We start from the raw sequence: 15302 nt of genomic DNA, 5'->3' as shown, positions 1-15302 counted from the left end.
TCAAGTCATGCAGAGTTTAATTAGTGCATCCTCTGCAAATCAGTCTTTCTGGCCCTTTTATCACTTTTCTTGCTCTTCTGTTTTTAATTCCCTTCAATTGATTCTCCAAGTTCTGGTACTAAAGTTCACAGGAATGTGTGTTATCAGTTTCTAATTGCTCACAACCCTTTGTGTTATTTCTCTGTCCTCCCTGGCCCTCGCTTCACCTCCTAATTTAATATAGCTCAGTGTAATTAATGTGCTGTTTAACTTTTCTTCCAGATCATTAACAAAGATGTTAAACAGAAGCAGTCATGCCACTATCCCCACCACATCCCATTGGACCCTTTCTTCTACCTTGATACCTCATCACTTGTCATAACCACTCTTTCTAGATATTCCTGCAGCCAGTTCTCAGGTTTGTGTTACTAGCTTTGACAAAGCTCATTTCCATTAATTTTTCTAATTAGTATGTATGTTGTATTATCAAAAGGTATTCTGAAGTGTTGGGCTGCTTACTGGCTGTGTGCCAGGGGACTAAAGAGCCAGGGTCACAAAAATTACTGCCTCCTTCCTGACGTGAGGGAAAGACAAAAATGCAGCTGCTTGAATCGTGGTGAGGTAGCCTGGAGGCCATCACTTCTCCACGTACTTCACTGGCTGCAGCCGGTAACTGTTGTTTCATTAAACACTCTGATAGACTTGGGTGACCTGTTTCTTATTTATTGTTTATCACTGTTGTTTTGTTGTTCTCTAGATAGACTTCTGACCTTTATTCCTTAATTCCTGGATAGGGGCTTTTAAGGATGCTCTTGTGCTAGTGCCTGATGTGGACAGCTCCCATGAAGGCAGCCAGGCTCTGCTCCCAGTTGCATCCATGCTAAATACCTTGCTGAACTGGGATCTGAAAAGCTGATGTAGCTGTCCCCAGCTATCGGGTAGCTCTTGTTTCTTCATGAATTTTTTAGTATGATTCCCAGTGACTTGGAAATTTGATTCCTTTAGTACTTTTGACTGCATATCACGCAAAGTACATGCCATCTTATGATACATTTTATTAATAGATGTATTATCAATGTATCCCTGTTGTGGTATCCTCTCCATTTCTTTGGTTTTATCATTATTGTTCTTAAACTTGTTCATCCTATTCTGCACCCCTCCTGTGACTGTAGACAATTTTTCATTGGAAAGTTGAAATTGTTATCTGGCCAAATCTGCAGTGCTGTCCCATCAGGGGAAAAATATCTTCCTGATCCTTGCTGTTGATCAGCTTGTGTCCTGAAGCATGATAATTGCTCACTCTTGTTATTTTTAAACCTGACTAATGCAGCTACATATGTTATTCTTCCTTATATAAACACATAATCCTTTTTTAATCTTGCTGAAAAAATTTGCCTGTATAATATCTTGTGGTAGAGAATTCTATGGGTTGATTTATAGATAGCATTAGAAAAGGTCTCCTGACAATCAGTTAAATGTGCTGCCTCTCATGTTAAATTTCCCCTTGGTTTTCTTATGTAACAGGGTGCATGAGGAGCTTAGTTAATTTCCATTCTATTTGTTTTATACATCTATAATCCCTTCTTGCTTTTGTTTCTAAAATAAATAGTCAGTCTTTAAAACATATCATTTGTAAATCCCCCTCTTGTCTGCCTTTAATCAGTTTATACTTCTGGAGTTTAGTTTTGTTCTAGTTTTCTTGCTGAGATGAGAAGATCAGAAGAGAGTGGTGCATTAGTGCGAAAGCTATGGCAGATTTACATAATACCACTTTACTTTTATTGTGCTTTATCCTTTGTTTATACATTCAAACATGTTTTTTATTGTTCTCCGCCTGTGCACAAACCACCTCTTCAGTGACACAGTGCCAGGCTTTATGGATGAGTTGATGGTGGAATCTGACTGTTGGAAGTCACTGTCTTGTTCTTTATATTACCACCAAGATGTATGTAGAGTTGTTATCATCTGCTTTTCTACTGTGTGAGTAGCTGAGAGCCTTTTCAAAGGTAGTCACTGCTAATACTTTAATAATGAGTGTTACTGGGCTCATAAGCAAATTTCTCCATCTCCTTGCTAGTTATATTGGCGTTTTGCTGTTGTTCTACAGGGGATAGTAAACCTCACCATGTTTGCTCCTAAACCCTGGAACTTCCTGCTAGTTGTATCTTTCCATTTTACAACCTGGCTATCTTCCCCTGCTTCTTTGCTTCCCATGGCTTTACAATGTTACTGGCACAGGAGAGCATTTTCACTTGGCTGTGATTTTTTTTTTTTTTTTTTCCTCCTTGATAGCTGCTTGTGAGCAGCTTAAGAAATAAAAACCTTCGTGTGCTAACAAAGCACAGTAGTTGGGAAGCAGTTCTGCTGTCGTCCATAGTCACTTGAGTGTTATCTTTGTATCCATCCAATCCTTCCCCTCAGAGGGAACAAGTCTCATCGCTCTGTAAATGAAGTTACCCACCTGCTGTTATTAATAATGCATTAGTGCTCCTCATCGAGAATTATAGATGTTCAAGATGCATTGCAAGCCTCCAAAAGGCAATGTGTTTGTCCCCAGAAATACCTAATGTAGGTAACGGTCCTGCAAACCACAGCACTGCATATAAGATGAACCTTTATTGTCACCCATTTTACCGTGGTTTTGGGGCTTTGAAACTTCCACTAATACTGTTGCATTTTATTGATAGATGATTCATGTTATATATAGTTTTATTAGTTCATGGCTGAATTAACCTTTCACTTTCAAAACAACAAAGACAATCATTATTTATTATGCATGGGCTGTTCTCTCCAAAGTGAAGAATCAGTACGTCTATAGGGAGCAATAGTTAATGAGTTGAGTAGTTCATACTTGGGCTGCCTTTGAATTTGTTGGGCAGTTCATGCGCTGCTCTGCTGAGATTAGGGACAGACAGACAGTTGCCATTTTTGGCATGGAGTGAGCATTTCCTAAAGCCAAAGCTGCCCTGACCAACAACCATCCCTGAGTATAAAATACTTGGGGTCAGAGTTTCTATGCCTTCCCTGTGCAGCTATGGAGGGAAGTTATAAAAGCCTGCTGAATTTATCACTTCTCCTATGGTGATTTCTTCTTGGCAGAGTGAGAGAGATGAGATGCTTAACTTCCAAATGAGATTAATAGAATTCTTAGTGAGATTGAATGATTTTTAGATAATTTTTAGGAATTGGGAATTCTTAGCCCAGTGTTTGATGCTTTTGGCTGAGATGATGAACCTGCTCTGAACCTATTCCACATGCCCTGTTGAGTATATGCTTGTGCTCACTTGCGCTTGCTCTCTCCCCCCGGCTTGCTCGCACACCCCTGCCCCGTTCCCCTAAACGTGTGGTTTTGAGGGGAATTTGTACTGAGCTTTGTCCCGTTAGGTGTGGACCATCAAATCTGTCTCGAGAGATTAAGGCGTAATTCTTCTACAGTCATTCTCTCACTGGACTGACAGTACTGATCTTTTCCAATTGCATCCTAGCTAATTTATCCTACCAATGTTTTGCACTTTTTTAATTAAGAACATAGTCTTATAATTTCTGGCAGTTTGGGTAATAAGTTTACATCTTTTTGTCTGAGGGTGTTTGTTTAAGCAGTAAAATTCCCACTATTTTTTTAAAAGTTCCATGATGATTCTTAAAGCTCAGACACTTCATTATAAGGTATAAGAACCAAACAGCAGTGTATTTTGTGTTGAAATAAGTATTTAAGAGAAATACCTAGACAATAAGAAAGGAAGTAAGGGTGGTTTTGTCTTTTTAATGGTACAAGCTACAGTTATTAGCATTGGCAATGATTTCTTCTCTATAGAAGGAAAAGGAAAAAGAACTTTCAATTAGATGGTATTGTCGCAGATAGCAGTTTATTTTTCATCACTACATCTTTTTTATATCACATTCAGTATTTAAAAACATTTCCTTTGGCAAATGGAAGTTGCAAAGCTCTGCTCAGTTCTGGCACGTGTAAATTTTTCATGCTGCTCCCAGGTTGTCCATCTGTAAGCACTGGCCCTGCGTGAACTGCCAGCAAGGTACAGAGAGCAAATGCTGCAAATGTTTTCAAGTCTTTTGAGGATGACCAATAAGTACACTCTTTGTTTGAATAATTTTTATCCTTAAGTATATTCTTACCCTAATTTTTTTCTTTTTTCTTTTTGTATAGTCAACTCTGGATAGGCTTATTCAACCCCAAATAGCATATTTATTTTGTTAGGGAATAGATTATGTTCAATTAAACCAAGAACATGTTTCATTAATGTTAAAGCAATGCCAATTTAAAATTGTGCATGCACACAAAAATGAATATTCATGGTCCCTCTCTGAGTGGGATTTGGAATGACTCAATAATAAATACTTTTGGACTCCTGCTGAATTGGGTCAGCTTTGTCTTATTTGCCCTTAAGGGGAGAAAAACATGTTATTTCGTGTTTGCAATTTGAGTAGCCTGAGAGGTACTGGAGTGAATCCAGGGTCCACCAGATCTGAATCCCTGTAGTTGGGTTTGTTACTTTTTATGCTGAGAGGTCAGAATATATGAAAGTGCCTTTGAAAGTGCTATACATCCTCTACTTGAATTCCAGCAATGGCCCCAAGAGAAGCCCAAGAGCATCTACTGATTACAGGGTTTTTTCGAAGGCACTTCTTTAATACCAGGACCAAGAAAAGTGCAGGAACATGGGTAGAGTTTGAGTGGCACACACAGCTAAAAACACTTTGTCCCTTTTGACAGTACCTTTTCTCCCAGCGCGCTATGTAGATGGGGGGGGTGGGGGGGTGTTGCAGTATCTAGATAATCAGGCCCTTTCTTTTCCACTTTATTTCTTATTTCAGGGGAATATAGCAGCTTTCACCCTTGAGGAGCCTGCTGGCTGGCAAGCCTCAGAAATTGAAGGGCAGTCTTAAATGTAGCACTACCTTCAGATGCAGAAAACAGATTCCCTCTTCCTTTGTCCCCTGCAGCACCATCCCACAGGGCATCCCAGTTTCTCTGTGCTGCCCGTGGACAGGCGTGTGTCAGGCTCTGGTGTGTGTGAGCAGGTTGTTTCCTACACAAGTATTTGGGAGAGGATGATCTGCGTGTGCTGGAAAGATCCTACAGCCTGCATCAGGTATGGATAGGCTTTCAGTAATACATCACCATCCAAATCTCAATGGAAGAGAAGAGACAGGCCATCTTGCTGTATTTGCTGAAGATGTCATGGGTGTGGACCTGAGGAACTGTGGATTTGGTGGGATTTTTTTTACACTTGACAACTGAGCAGGACTCACTTGGTTATTCATCAAAAGAAGAAGAGTGAGAACAAGTGCGAGGAGAGAGACAACCCACCTACCAGTGTGTACGGAGAGGGGAATTGTGTGGTTTCAAGAAGGGTTAGGATACAGGAGTGAATTGTGTGGAGGAAGAGGGACAAACTGAATGTAAAGGGACCAAGAATAACAGAATGAGGAAAGGTAGAGAGGGGGGTTGAAGGGTGTGCTTGTTTAAAGGGAAGAGGATACATTTTGTTTCAAAAGGAGCACTGAAAGTATGGGAAGATAAAGGCAAATATGAGACGGGAAAATTGGTTTAGAGATGTTTGCAGTGTGTGTCTTGAACCTGACCAAATGCAGGCTTTGCTGTTTGGAAGCAACTTCTTTTCCAGCAATTAACCTGGCATCCACTGATGAGAAGAGGGTGATAGCCCTTTCCTTTGAATACTGTAGAGCAGCCCAGGTTGGAAGGGACCTCAAAAGATCACCTGGTCCAACCTTTTGTGGGAAAGGGAGCCTAGATGAAATTATGTAGCACCCTGTCCAATCATAGATAAACCTAATTTTCTTCCTGAAGAGGTCAAAGAGATGTGAGATTTTTCAGACTAAAAGGTTACAGATAAACTCATCTCTGGTTGTGATGGCCTAATTCTTATGAGTCTGAGAGATGAACGAGTCACATACTTCAGCCTAGCTGAGTCACCTGGAGCCAATAAAACACTCTTGCTTTGTAGGTGTTCTGCATAGGAAAGAACAGGAGACCTTGTTTGTCTCCAGTTTGCTGATTTCTGTATTACAGGAGGCAGCTGTGGGCAACATCTGTCACCTGTCCCAAATGCAGCTTGTGGAGGCTTGCCTTGCGAATGTGTTCAAAATTAGCTGTACTCGACTTCTGTCCAAGCAAAACATGGATGATGGAAGACAGGGCTGGCCCCAGTTGGCTATCACTGTCACTAGACCATAACTAAAGTAAGGCTGTATATGTGCTGGTTCAATCCACACCAAAAGAACATTCACTTTGAGCAAATTCTACCAACCTATAACCAGTCTATAATATTTTTAACAAACGTGGTTTCACTCGCATGTGTTTGGTAAATCTCCCAAGAGCAGTGCACAGGGTACGGTGGCTCTGTGCAGCTGTTCTGTGAAGGAGCAGAACAGATTCAGCCAGTGAAATGTTGTTTAATCCTACTGGATTAAGAACCTCTGTATTTGCTTTGATCATGCCAAAGAATGTATATGCATGTATGTCTGCAAGCCCTGGAAATATTTTGACACAATATGGTTTATTTTAAATGCATATTATGCTCAAAGTAATTTAAAGGGCTATAGGAGAAAATCAAACTTGCAGGTGTTGAAATATTTCTGTGATTTCCCCACACATACAGATGCACACGCCTCTTTGTGTATCAGTGGTCAGATGTACTCATGTTTCACTACTGGTAACACAGCAGTAGCTCTTGATGGTATCAACAAGGAGAGAACTACGAGGAGAGGTTGAGGACTTGTTTATCTGGCAAAAAAAAAGGCTAACGGGTGATGTAAGGCAGCTTACTGCAATGGAGAGGGGAATTACAAAGATGATAGAGCCAAACTTTTCCCCATAGTGGCAGATGCTATAATGAGGCAGCAGCTGCAGATTGCTGCTTGGGAGGTTTTTGTTGAACACAAGGAAAATTCTTCTCACTGGAAGGGTAATGCAGCACTGGACTGAGTTGCCCAGAGAGGCGGTAAAATCTCCATCACCAGAGGTTTTCAAGACTTAGATAGACAAAGTCAGAGTTAGACCAACCTAGTGTTGGCAGTACACCCACATTGAGCAGGAGGCTGGCTAGATGATCCCCAGAGGCTCCCTCCAGCTAATGTGTCTTTAGTCAGTGATCGTTTGGTGAACAATTGTAGTTCAGAAGACAGATTACTTGAAGATTTAGTATTTTTAGATCATAGGTAGATTTTGGGGTTGAGCTTTGCTTCAAAGCAATACCAGAACTGGTATCTGAAGTCACTAGTATGTGAAATCTCTTGAAATTTTCAATTCTGGCTAGTGAGACTATTGAAATTACAAATTATTGTAAGACTTAACGTGCTAAAAAGGAAAACCCAGGTGCAACTGTGGGTGCAATAGAAGCTCATAATAAAAGACATCTTGTACTCTTAATCTGACCAAGAATTAAAAACATGGCATGTAAAGGGGAGGTAGGAACAAATACTGATATCTAAGACTACTCCTTATTAAATGGTAATTGTGGGATTTGGGGTCTCTTGTATAATAGTTGGAATTCATTGAAGTGCACCTGTAATGTGACTAGTGCTAATTATGGCAATTTGAAGCTATCACATACTGGAACTGTCATTGACAATCTAGCCCTGCCTTTCTTCCTGCTCAGAGGAATCCCAATAAAGCACGTTCTGTAATCGTTGTCAGTGGGAATCACTGCTGAGTTTGGACTTACTGACAGTGCATTGATTGATTTATTACTGGCATCAGTTTCCGTGTTTCACTTCTGCAACTTCTCATTTTAGGGCTTCTTCAGTAAACGTCTGAAAGGGTCCATCAAGAGGACAAAGAGTCAGTCAAAGTTGGACAGGAACACAAGTTTCCGTCTCCCATCTCTCCGCAATGCTGATGACAGGTAAGGTTCAATGCATTTCCCAAAACAATCTCTCCTCATCCAGAGGCACGTCGCAAAATCCTACATGTAGCATGCACAGAATGAGAGCAAAGAAGGGAATTTATTGTTAAACTGGCAGATGGGTGTTTTTGGGGGCTGACTCTAGTATGTTAGAAGTTGTTTAGTATACAGTGTACTGCTGACACAGGACTGAAAACTTTACTGCTCTTAACAGCTGACAAAAAGGTCAGGTTAAGCACATGGACTCAAATGCCTTTTTCTGCATCAGTTTCTAATAAGCTGCAGACTTTAAATTTCATGATACAAAACCATTGGATTGATCAGCTTTAGAGAAACTTAGCTTGATGCATGCAATCCTTATCCACAGATCAGTGCAGTGGCCAATATGAGGAATTGTGTTGGTGCAAACAGATCAGTTCAGCTAGCACTCACAAAGCCCAGAGATGTGCGGTGCAGTTCAGGCACGTTAAGAATCATTGCTAATGTCAGTCAATTGTATGGTTACTGCAGTGTTACTACAATGAACAGGCAGTCTGTTTTTCAGAAAACTGGAAAACTCAGTGACTTCTGACCATCTGAGCGCTCCATTTGGTATATTCTTCTTTAGTTTTTGGCTGGCGATTCAGGCTGGGAATGGACTGTACATGAGGCAAGCAAAAGCTCTCACACACGGTTTTTCCTAACTATTTGTAAAGTCTCTTGATTGTTTTTATTAAACATTACTCTGTGTTACATGCCACAGTAGCCCAGCAGGAGAACTGGATTGAGTGAAAAATAGGTTGCCCTGTACTTAAGGCCATGGCAGGCTTCTGTGATTTTATATTGTTTAGTGCATTTTCCTTTCTCCTTTAGCTGAGTTGAATTCATTAGTTGTATCTGTCATGCTGTGCTGCTTCAATCAATGGTGCTATCTTCTCCATCTGAAAGGCAGCACCATAAAATCATGGAGATAGCAAGGCTTCGGATGTTATAGGTCTTGTTAACTTCACGAGTTACAGAAAAGACTGCTGCTTACCGAATGTGACTAATGGTGTGGATGATGTTGCTCCTATAGTCATAGCAATGGCCACCCAGTCTGTTTTGAGTCAAGTTTTGTTATAAATCCCTGTTTTCAGGGAGTTGCAACGTGGCTATAAAAAGCAACTCAGTGAGCGTAAGCATGTTAAATAATGCCACCATGTGATAAAGCACCTGTTATTTTTACCATTGTTTGTAACCAGCTTTGCTTGAAGTTTTGTAATGCAAAAAGCTCTTTGCTGTAAATAATATATGTTTCTTTCCCTAACTTGGTACTCATGCTGAATGTGGACTGATGATACTTCCTTTTGCAGTGTAAGGGAAATGCTGTCGTTCTGGGAAAGCCAATAAATTTAGCTATAATTAATCCTACAACTTTGGTTTAAGACATGATATTATGCACAGCAAAGCTGCCTTTTCTTTAAAACTGGACCCCCCTCTACTCCCTGCCAGTATGGGCACAAATTGTCAACTAGACTTGAATGAAATGTAGATTTTTCTCTGATGGCTTGCAAAGCATAAAATCCATTGCATGCAGTGATGGCGTTAGGCATGGCTGGTCTCTTCTGTCAGTCCTCTTAAGTCTCCTTGGCATGGATTTAAAAAGGAGGATTCAGGAGCAAATTAACTGAGAAGTTCCAGTGGCAGAGTCCAGGCAGAGGTTTGGGGGACAGAGCCCTAGAAAGCCAGTGATGTGCAGGATGTTAGACAGGGACAAGCCGGTGGTCGCTCCTTACTTTCCATCCGCTCACCCTCCTCCTTTGGCCTTCTACACTAGCCTTATAGCAATGCATCTTGCATCTGTAGGGCAGGAGATGGGACAGCGTTTGGGGGTTTTTGTGACTTGGTACGATCATTTGCTACTAATGGAACGAAGCATTTTTGATACCAGTCCGTGAGATCTTCCTCCTTTCCGAGGTACGTGTGCTGAAGTGGACAGAGGGCAACAGTTTGGAGGCAAGGGAGATCATTTGAGAGCAGCCAAGCTATGTGGAAAGCAAGCTGAGATTAAGTTATTTGGAGATAAATCTTTGCACAAATGGGTATTGCTGTTCAAAAGCATAAGCCTCACCTCAAGCTCTGTTTGAAGCTTCATGCTGCAGGTGAGGGTCACATATTGCTGACAAGTTCTTTTTGGAAGGAAAGCGTAACAGCACTACTCAACCTTGTAGTTACCTTTTGTTGGAAAGATTGAAGGTTTAATGGAGTTCTCTTTGCATTTGTGGTCTAATCAGACAGTGCACCAACTGAATATACCAACTTTGAAAGTTTATGGTTAGAGCTATTACTTTTCTAATGGCATTTTATAAATAAAACCATAAAAGAAATTCAGTTCCACTGTGAAGTGAAACTTGCCAATAATTTCTCCCTTGCCTCCCATATGTTTCACTCTGTATCTAAGGGTGCCTGAAAAATGCAATTGGTGGGTAGAACAGCAGGAAAAACAACTCAGAAACTGTGTGGGAATGAAGCACTGAAGATGAGGAACAGATTAGTATACTGGGAGGATATGGGCTGGAGGAAAGAGGAGGCTAAGAAGATTGATTTGTATTTAGAATTATGCTGCTGTTTGGGATTTTTTCCAATGGGACAAATCAGCAACAACTGTTTCTGCCTGAAAGAAGATAACACATAGCAGCTGACTCTTAATTCATGAGAGGGAATTGCCATTCTCTCACCTTCTGCTCTCCCTGCTTTCTGTATGAGTCTCGATCTGTTGCAGTAAAAACTTTCCTGTCCTACCCGGGTGAGTCAGCCCTTTCCCATTTTAAGGAGGTGATGCTAGATGATGTCATGGTGTTACACAGGTTTTCAGGGCCAGGTTGACTGATAGCATCTACCTTTTCTTGCTCTGACAGATACAAGAGCCCTGCCTTCAAAGAAAGTATTATATAGCTTTATAAATTAAAACCCTGCAAGGATTAGAAGGAAATAGAGGCTGCTCTCATGTTGCTTTCTCGTGCTTTTGAGGTGTTTGGGTCCTGTTAAGAAACAGGAGATGTTCATAGATAAATACCTATAAAATTCCAGAGTAAGGAAGATCAGTTATCCTGGTGCACATCAAGATTTGGGATACTGTAACACTGCATGCCATGCCAGATGGTGACAGAGGATGGATGCTGTTTGTTCAGAGTTGATTTAAAATAGAAAGGATTCAGGAATGCTGTAGGAAGGAGTGATGGAGATAAGTTGCAGATTTTTTCGTAATCAGATTTTCTGTTTCAGCGGAAAGCAATTGGCCAACCGACTTTTTCTGGCTTTTAACTTTGTTTCAGTGTGACTGGGTTAGTGAATGGGGAGAGGAGAGAGCTGCAGTGGTCCTCCAGAAATGAGCCCACTGTGGGTCACCATCCAGATGTCCTGTAGAAATCCACAACCTCTCAGTCCGTAATTCGCATCACTTCTATTACTCCAGGTTCAGGTCATTTGCTGGGTGGTCTGTTGTACTTGAAAACTTGTGTTTTGTCTTTACAAGGCATTAATGTGAGAACACTTAGACTCTGCTCGGTTGTGACCCATGCCAGATGTGAATGAAGCTCTTCAGACATGTGGCCAGTGTGGCATCTCACCGGGTTATCAACAGCTCTTGCCATGAGGCTATCTGGCACCATATTACCATATCATCTTTCACAGCTTTTCTAGCCTGCTTCCCACTGCATTCTTTGAGCTTTTCAACCCACACATTTGTCTCTAACATTTTCTCAGTGTCAGTAATATATAAAACATATTAAAAAAGCATGAGAAAAGACTTAAGGAAAATTACATTTGAAAGGAGAGACCAAATTAATATTTTCAGTTTGCGGCCAGGAATTTGAGAGTATTTCCAAGTGGACCGACAGTTCACTCCTCAGTTTTGTTTATGGTGAGGGAGTGAAGATGGTTGAGACTGGCTGCATATGGTCTCAGCGACTGCAATAAAGCTCTGCAGACAGCTGGGAGGGTTTTGCCCTGTTGGGATTTACTGCCACGTGGGAATCCTCCTGCTTTACTAAAAGTCATTTTATGGCATTATCAGATAGTAGTAGACGAGCGCAGGATCCGTTGTGTGCTTGCTCAGAATGGGCTCCAGCAGGTTGCAGGGAAGCGGGTAGCCATGGCTCTGGGGTTCATGGTGAAACGGTATCGCTGCTCAAACGACAGCTTTTTCTACTTTCGGTAAGTTCTCGCTCCTCCCTCCTGGTTTCTTTGCAGTATGAAAATAGCATAGATCATATCAATAATAGAAGCAAATCTTGTCGTGTTTTTCGTATTCGTTCATTCTAATTTAATGCTGGTTTTCAAAAAAAGGTGGGTGATTTTTATCCTGATTTAGATGTAAGGATAAAAATCTGTGTTACACAATGCGTTATTAAGGCTTGACTCGCTCAGAGCTTGTATTCATTCAGAGTATCTGTTTCTATCTGCATATTGGAGTATGGGGAAAGGGGAGGAGTGGTTTGTTTCCGGAGAGACATCTCACTCCTGTTTTGGTGAACATATTTCTTTCAGCCAATTTTTTCGGTCCTCATGCAGTTGTTTGTTTTTCAGTGAAAACTGAACAAGATGTCAGTGTTAAACCTATTGTCGTAAACCTTAACCTTGGTGTTAGGCTGCTCTGTCTCACCTGCAAGCTTACTTGACCCCTTTATAAAAACATACTTCTTAATGGTTGATGCTTTTTCTGTAAACCCTGGGCTCCTCCATATAGCATTCACCTATAAATCACTTAGCAGTGAAATGAAACTGAATCGGTTAAGCATCTCTGGTCCAGCAAAACAAAAGAATTTGAAACGTTAATAGCAGAGACCACAGTTACAGTAGAGTGAGGAGAACGCTACTCCTGTGAAATTCAGCAGCCTCTTTGGCTGCACCGTATGAGGTGCCTGTTAGACAAGCTGTGATCTGTAGGGAGAGCAGGTAGGCAGGGAAGGGCTTTGCAAATCCAGGATTCAAACAATGAGGCTTTGGGTAGGGCCTTGCAAGAAAGACTAGAATCTCAATGGAAGGCTGAAGCAATATGCTCAGAAAAAGCCAACGTTTAATTGCAGCTGAGTAGAACTTGCATCTAAGCAAGTTACCCTGAGTTTCTGTTTAAAAAAAAAAAAAAATATTAATAATGAAACTGGTTAGACTTGCAGAATTGTTGACCAAGTAATAGGATGTTCTGCTAATTGGCAGTTGGAAAATGAAGCGGGGTGTGGTGCCTACAAAATGAACACTTGCACGGGGAAACCTGATGCTGCAGCACGGGTAGAGTGCACCTGTGTTGCAGATGATGTTGCCGACATTAGGGTCCAGTACAGCAGGGCTGGGATTTCGAATAGCAGCGCTGAGCAGAAAGTTCACTGCATTGCAGTCCAAGCTCTCTCCTGTGACTTTGCGAGTGGCTAAGTATTGAATTCAACTTTCTGATCTCGGGGACTGTCTCTAAACACACGGGTATCGTGCTGGAATTATTTGAAGCATGCAGACGTACAGTTTCGCATAAGACCAGTGGAGACATGGCTTTAGACGGGTGCTTAGGCTGAACAAAAAATGCTTTTCAGAATTCTTTGCCTTCACACCAGTTTGGTAAAGGAAACAGATTATGGGATTCTGGTCCTCGGTAGTTCATTTCTATACATTTATTTCTTATCTTTTGGATTACTGATGTCCACAGGCTTGTTTTCCAAGTGCTCTCTCTGGTAAGCTCAGTAATTGAAAGTCTTTTGTGCTTTGTAGGTTGGCTTTTAAATAGGTCAAAATCAGCAGGAGAGCTTCATAACCAGAGCAATTAGGATTTTAACCCTTTATCCTACATGCCTTATAGACAGTAGAATATAATAGAAGTCAGTTAATAGGCTGATGTGTGCCATGGGCGACCACTGAAAGCCAGAGCTTTCTAGTTCCCGGCTTACAACTGACACCTTCCTGTAGTGGAAGATTACTGAATTATGGTGTGCGAGGACAGAGGGTCAGCTTGGGGTTGGGCCAGCAAGATGGTGTTGTTGAAGAGGTCTTTCTCAGTAGCAGTCTCATGCTGCTGTCAGGTCAGTGGTTTGGGGCATTGGCTGGCCTCTGATTTAGAAGGAAATTATGCAGCTCTGAAGACCAGTACTCCAAAATATGTGAAAAGTGGTGAGAAGTTTAAAATGTTCCCGGACATGCTCCTTCTCCACCTGCTTTTCCTGTTGGAAAGAAATTATGGAGAATAATACCTATGTGAGAATTGTTTGATGCTGCTGGTAACTATTTGCTCTGAACTTGTATGTTGTCCTTTGCAATTTTTTTGTTGTATGCAGAAGTAGATAGAAAAAGCAGCACAGAAAAAAAAGCTGATCGTTGGAGTTTAATTGTAATTTAAAACAGGATTTGTGTTGTTAATGGAGCTGTTTAACAGAAACAGATTTGTACAAACAACCCTTCCCCCACCTTTTGCATGTGCGATCTTCCTGTTTACAGTAATCTGCTTCTCTGGGATTACCTCTCTTTTAACAGAGACTTTAAGCAACAGTCGTTTTACCAGTAGCTTCCAACCTAATAGAGGAGAGACCCTGTTAATCCAGCCCCTTTGCTGGACATTGGGAAGTAAGTTAGTGGCCTTGGTTAATTAACTGTGCCTCTGTGCAAAAGGGAAGCCAGCAAGCTATTTTCCTTCATTGTTACTTAAAGCTTCAGCATATCAGATGAAGCTTTAAAGCAGCAGAGTATTATTGCTATATAATTACTGCCTGTATTGATTGGGATGCTGCTGATTTAGGGACAAGTCAATGATTTGATTTGCAGATCTATTATACCTATACCTGTTATATCTAATATATACCATAGTGCTTTCAAATGCATGTACTTGTGTTTGTAAATGTGTGTGGTTGCATCTAACCAGCAACTTTACAGCATTGCTGTGGTGTTTATGGAAGATAAAGTGCCAATTCTAAGCCACTTAATCAGTTTTTTGAGCTGTTTTAAATACGGTAACTTCAAGGGATTGCTCGAACAGATAGACATTCCTCTGCCCCAGGACCCTGAGTCAACAAAACTAACCATGCTCCAGCTGATCTGCAACAAAACAAAATGTTCAAAGCTAACTAGTTAGAAGAGCAATGAAGCAGAATAGATGCTACTGAAAGATTTAACTTGCAAGGTGGGATGTGGAGGCATGGAGTACAATTTCTGTGTGTACCTGCCTTTCTTCCCGCCCTGTCCCCAGAGGCTGTTGGGAGGCATTCTCGGAAGATGCCTCGCTCTCTCCCACTGTCTTTAACCGTCCAGGTCTCATTAAACTCGTTGTAGGAAAGGAAGAGGAGGGACTTCTTTCTTTCTGGAAAGGTCACCTTTCCTACGCCTGCAGAGCAGCCTCCCCGAGCTTGCTGCCTCTCCCGGCTGCCAGCCCCCCCTAATCTCCTTACAGGAGGCCGCACCATGGCAACACACACCCAGGAGCCTCTTCGTGTCACCCACGGG

General features: G+C 41.4%; 1 protein-coding gene across 7 annotated transcripts in view; it reads left to right on the top strand.

Moving 5' to 3' along the window:
- Nucleotides 1-15302, top strand: part of RASAL2 (RAS protein activator like 2) — a 151263-nt gene that overhangs the window by 100540 nt on the left and 35421 nt on the right. For 6 of the 7 annotated variants that reach the window (XM_030032547.2, XM_030032545.2, XM_030032546.2 and 3 more), the window contains one exon: nt 7756-7865. In XM_030032547.2, the coding sequence (XP_029888407.1) occupies nt 7756-7865 (110 nt within the window). Of the gene's footprint in view, nt 1-7755; nt 7866-11915; nt 12039-15302 lie in introns of those variants that run through there. The other variant, XM_030032551.2, reaches the window with a different exon arrangement.

This window comes from Aquila chrysaetos, chromosome 12 (assembly GCF_900496995.4).
Source record: "Aquila chrysaetos chrysaetos chromosome 12, bAquChr1.4, whole genome shotgun sequence".
Classification (NCBI taxonomy): Eukaryota; Metazoa; Chordata; class Aves; order Accipitriformes; family Accipitridae; genus Aquila; species Aquila chrysaetos.
This window is presented reverse-complemented; position numbering and strand designations above follow the sequence as displayed.